Source organism: Seriola lalandi, unplaced genomic scaffold (genome assembly GCF_002814215.2).
Source record: "Seriola lalandi dorsalis isolate HSWRI2012SDOR001 ecotype SW California unplaced genomic scaffold, Sedor1 jcf7180002054845, whole genome shotgun sequence".
NCBI lineage: Eukaryota > Metazoa > Chordata > Actinopteri > Carangiformes > Carangidae > Seriola > Seriola lalandi.
The window spans coordinates 57,211-62,910 of NW_019525398.1; the positions used below are offsets into that span (position 1 = coordinate 57,211).

Below are 5,700 nucleotides of genomic sequence, written 5' to 3' on the forward strand. Positions count from 1 at the left end.
CTGTAAAACGCTGTCCTTACATACTCTTTATTCTTTCTCTTTTTCCTAAGATATTCAGCCCTTCTAAGTACTGCTAGTCTGCCTCTCAAATCTTCTTGCAACACATTAATTCCCCCCCTCTCTTCCTCTGTTGCCCTTTTCCACTGCTTTAATTGTCTTCTTTCCTTAACTAATTTCTCCATTTCCCTTTGCCGTCTAGACTTAACTAACTGTGCTCTTTCTACCCTCTTTCTGTCTTGCACCCCAAATCTTTCTGCACCATAGGAGTAAATTATATCCCCCATCTTCTCTAGTCTATCGCTTGCATTTGCTCTTAGTCTGCTTAAAATTGCTGACAAATCTCTATTGACTGACTCCCATTCTTTCTTGCTATTTGCCCTCGGCCATTTTACTCTAGTTTTCTGCTCCATATTTCTCTCTTTGACTGGCCTATTCACCTCAGTCTCAGCTGCATCCCCTCTTGTAGTCTCCTCTTCCCCCTCTGTAGCTGTGTTATTGATAACCTTCGAACTGTGGTTTTCTACCTGTCGCTGGACTTCATCCGACTTATTCGATTGACTTCTTAAAAAGTATCGATCGATGCAGCCACACTGCCCTTCCTTTGCAACACATCTCTTTCTTCCCTGATGCATTCTAAGGCCCCTAACTGACGTTATTTTCTGCCAGCCACAAGGACAAATCTGGAGCTTATTTCCCTCTGACCTAACATTTTTATTCTCTCCAGCTACACTCAGGTCACCCTGAGAACTATTCTGCCCAGTTCTAGTCCTAGAGAATAGGTCCGTGCCCCTATCCTTCACTGATTCGCATATCCAGCTCATATTCATGTCCATTCCAGTGTCCGTTGCCGTATAGTCTGCCTGTGAGTCATCTTCCACCCCTGCTCTCGCTGACCCTTGGGGTATTTTTCTTAAGTAAAACGTAGCTTATGTTGGCTGTGACCAAGATGCTAAGCCTCGCCACTGCTACCATGGATTGCTAGCCCATGGCAGCACCCTTGGGGTCTTTGCCTCCTGTCAGCTGTCTATCCAGGCTGTCACATGGTCTTTCCCTTGTTGTCAGCTGCCCTATTCACAGCAGTCACTAGCTAGGCTAGCTTTGAATTTAAGATAAACACAAGAAACTTGTGCTACAGAAAATGGACCAGACTCAGTGAATAGCTCCCTAAGCTAAACATGTCCTATGATAACTATTAATTTAGCTATACAGATAATATACAGTAAAGTCAGTTGCTGTGATATACAGCCAGTTGATGTGTGATGTACAGTTATTGTTTGATGAGCTGAATGATTAGTCTTGTACACTAAAGCTCTCTTACAATGTTGTGTTATAAATCTCAATCAGTGTGACAATGTGATGAACCTGATTACCACTCCCACATCCTAAAATCATCATAGTAGTAGTTTGCTGCTCCTTCTGTCGATGAAAAGAACAAAGTTGGATCCAAGCAGCAAAGTTCCATATACAATACACGCAATAAATACTTCACTGGCCTCTGTAACATTTCCAACTGTATCAAGAGTGGCTCAGGTAACTCCTCTGCTCTAAAAACACTCACTGAACTATGGACCAGTCTCACTACTTCCATCCTTATCTAAGTGTATCAAAAGTTGAGCTTTTAAGCAGGTCTCAAAATCGCTATTACAGAATAATATCCTTAATCTAGACCAGTCAACCTTTAAGAGCAGCCACTCCACTGAAACAGCTATGTTGTCCGTGACAGAAGCCCTAAGAGCAGCTAGAGCTGCAGGTGAGTTCTCAGTTTTTATCTTACTGGACCTATAAGCAGCCTTTAATACAGTGTACCATCCTGCTGTCTGTACTCACTGATATGGGCATCTGGGGCAAAGCAGCCTGTTGGTTTGAATCAGTTCTGGGACCCCTACTCTTTGCGTTAACACAAACTCCTCCTTGGGTCTAATTATCCACTCGCATGGCTTCTCATATCACTGCTATGCAGACGCCATGCAGTTAGGTCTCTCCATCATGATATCAATAGCACCTCTTCAACTCTTATCCTAGTCTAGGTCATGAGAAACCTGGGTGTTTGATGACCAGCTCTCCTTCTCTGATATTATATCATCTCCCAGTCATGTGTCTATATACACACAAGAAAAATCAGGTCTTACCTCACTCAGTACGCACTTCTTTAGCTGATCTCCTTCATTTATTGGATAGGAATAACTTCGTTCTTACACCAAGGTCTCTTACTGCACTGAAGCCTTAGTGATGTCCCTCACACAAAAAGCGTCTGACACATGAGTAAATATAAATACTACAAACAGCTGTGGTTAGTTACAGCACTATATCATAAATTCATCACACATCCACTGCGAAGCTTTACCAGCACTATCATCTTTAGTGAACTAAACTCGTGTGTGAAGTCTGATACATGTCCTCAGGTCATGTCACTGTGTTGTTGTGTTAAACATTACCCTTGGTGTTAATTTTAGGGTAATACACCACCACTGGTGTTGTGTTAGTATTATACATCAGCCCTTGCTGTTGTGTTAGGGTTACATCACCCCCTGGTGGTGATCAGTTAAGAGAATTCCAGGTGTGTTTTGGTGGGTCTACCTGAGGTTCTCCCCTCCTTCACAGCATTGATGGTTCAGTTTTTGTGGCAGTGCTGACACAAAGCTGTCAAGATGAGCCAGTTCCAGAACTTTCCACAGAGCTTCATCTGAACAAAGATCAAAGGGGTCCAGATTCATCCTCAGAGAACCAGAGAACAACACTGGGTCCTGGAAATGAAAGGTCAGAGGTCACTTTAAAGCCTTTGACTGTTACACAAAACAACAGTTCAATACACCACTCGACAGGAAACCTGGCCACAACATTCACCTGTTCATCAGCCATGATAGTGAGAGCCACACTGTGTCTGAACCATTATTCAACCATTTAACAGTAAGGAAGGTTTGGTTCATACAGTGTATGTTATTACATGTTATAAGTTATGAATATAAAACCACATTCAAATATTATGTCCATTGATCCATGCTGAGAATTAGATAACAATCTATCATGGTGTCTGTTTATTTACTACTGAAAGATTTTTTTAGCCTTCATTGTTGATATATTTGTTGTTTTCCACTGCACATGCTTATTAGTTTCCTTCTGTCTGTGTGAAGTACTCGATGCATACTGCAATAACTGCAAAGTAATGCATAATATACAGTGAAAGTAACAGAAAGTTGGTTTATTTATTTTAATACCAAAATGAGGTAAAATCATCCATCGATCACTCAGTCAGTCATGAGTTTCTCTTACGATATTGATTGATTGTATTATTGAAATGATAGTACTGCAGTATGTGTACCGCAGTATTTGCAGTATCAACCTGAGGAATGATGGTGATTCTGGATCTGAGATCATGAAGGCCGATCTGAGCAATGTCGATCCCATCGATAACAATCCGTCCCTTAGCTGATTCCAGAATCCTGAAGATTCCCAAAGTGAGAGAAGATTTTCCAGCTCCCGTTCTTCCAACAATTCCCACCTGACAATTTATAAACTTCATCAATGAATATTCAAAAGCTACAAGTATATTCATGATACATCATTAAGTCATAACTGAAGTCCTAAAGTGTAACTGACCACAGAAAAACATGCATACTTTTACTGTGTTTATTCCCGACATGTTTCCATTGCCTTATAAAGTGTTAATAAAGTGTTTGTGACACTAATCTTTGCTAACCTTCTCTCTGTTCTGGATGTTGATGGAGATGTCCTTTAAGGCCCAGCCCAGACCTTTACGGTACTGCAGTCCATAATCTTCAAACTGGATGGTTCCTGTGGCTGGCCAGGACGCTGGCAGGACACAGCCTTCAAAGGTCCATGCTGCCTGGGAAGACACATGTCAGGAGCGGTGGATGATCAACACCCACAGGAACATAATCAAAGTTCCACTGCAACATTAAACCCATCAGTAAAGACAACTAAAAACAGTTTGAGAACATAAAAGAAACAGAAAAACAATCATTTTATTATGTAGCCTCATTAATGAAAGCATAGAACAAGTTTTAAAAGTGTGTGTAGGAATTGTCTGTACTAGTTTGAATGTTATGCATTGCCCTTGGTGTTCAGCAACTAATGAACTATGATAAATATCTATATCCAGACACAAACACCTCCACAGCTACAGTCCTCTAGTTGTCTTAATGTTCGCATTTACTTATAGCAAACAAAAAAAATCGATGTGAACATCATCACAGACAACAAGGTTACATTACTAAAACAGCTTGTGTTGCATTCTCAGAACTAGCTTTTAGGAAAGATTTCCAGCATGCACCTGACACATGGACATAAGCTTGGTCTCATTTTTGATGTGTTGCATTATTGTTACTGGCAGTATTGTGTATTGCATTGTGTTCTATGATGTTCCACAAATCCTCATGAGCTCCTTAACATATCAATGCATCTGCTTGTAAGAATTGAAGTTGTGCCTGTTGTCATCACACTACATTACAATATAGAATACTGCCAAAGTATGTTTTAATAATGTTGTACAGTAACTGAGAACCCGAGAACCACAGTAATATAGAATTGGTTCCCTTTTGCCTCTTCAACGTATCTTTGTCCAAATATAAATCAGGACACAGTGTGGGGACAGGTGGTTGAGAGATGATTTACCTCATGGACATATTAAGGCACACAGAGATGTTTGGCTCAGAACCACTTCAATCGGATTCATAATAGAATAATAAATACCTGAGTTCATTGTTAATGTAGACTGATTAAACTGAATGTTATTGACAGATCTGACACACCAGCTCACTGCCGCAATACTAGAGAAACAAAACAAAACAGAGGCATCATGTACTGTGAAAGAAATGATGACCTTGTTTTCCAAATCAAAACGGAAACACATGAACGATAGTTGACAAAATATCAATTTTTAACATGTTTGACAATAGATGTGGTTTGTGTGTCTGTAATTTATGTTTGTGTGTGATAATACCCGTCTAGCACTGGGAAGATGTTGGTAACCCTATTCAGCACATTTTCAACACAAAACTATGCTGAAACCCAGATGCTGGCTTCAAGAGATGTTAGACTGTGAGCCACAGATTACCATTTCTGTAAAAACCTGTTTCTGCTATAAAGAAGCTAACCTCTTTGGGTGTGTTGTCATACTCTTTCACTCGCTCCACCGAGACAATGTTGTTCTCCACGTCAGTCCAGGATCGAACAATCCAGCTCAGGATTCCTGTAACCTGAAAAATCATAAAAACATAAATGCCACCATCATCCATCTAAAGCTTTATTTGTTTTATCTGTTTGTCTTTCAAGTGACACAGGAGTGAAAGTTCCTGCCAACCACTGCAGAGAGCTGAGCTGAAGGTCCAGGTAGCGGTACCTGCCACTCAGTGCTTTATGTCAAACACAATTTGTTGCTGTGAAGCCGGTGAGTGACGATTAGCTGTTTTGATGGTAAACAGTCAAACACCAATCTATTTTTTTCCATTCATTCCATTTCTAGCTTTGTCTTTTAAATTGCGGTTGCTGGCTATATATATATATATATATATATATAAAACCTCTGTCCTAAGTGTTGGTTTGTCACACCTGCTGACCCATGTCCATATTTAGAGATCGAGATCATTTGCATGATTACATCAGTACAAAGATGCAGGTTATAGTTAATAACCTGCTATGACACTAACTTGGACAGACAGACATACAGACAAGACAGACCCA

At 40.4% G+C, this 5,700-nt stretch overlaps 1 protein-coding gene across 1 annotated transcript in view; it reads right to left on the reverse strand.

The window, feature by feature from the left end:
* LOC111670245 (multidrug resistance-associated protein 1-like) overlaps positions 1-5,700 on the reverse strand; it is a 40,190-nt gene that overhangs the window by 6,277 nt on the left and 28,213 nt on the right. The window contains 4 exon segments of the mRNA XM_087179461.1: positions 2,578-2,744; positions 3,341-3,499; positions 3,698-3,844; positions 5,115-5,216. Coding sequence (XP_087035587.1) covers positions 2,578-2,744; positions 3,341-3,499; positions 3,698-3,844; positions 5,115-5,216 — 575 coding nt within the window.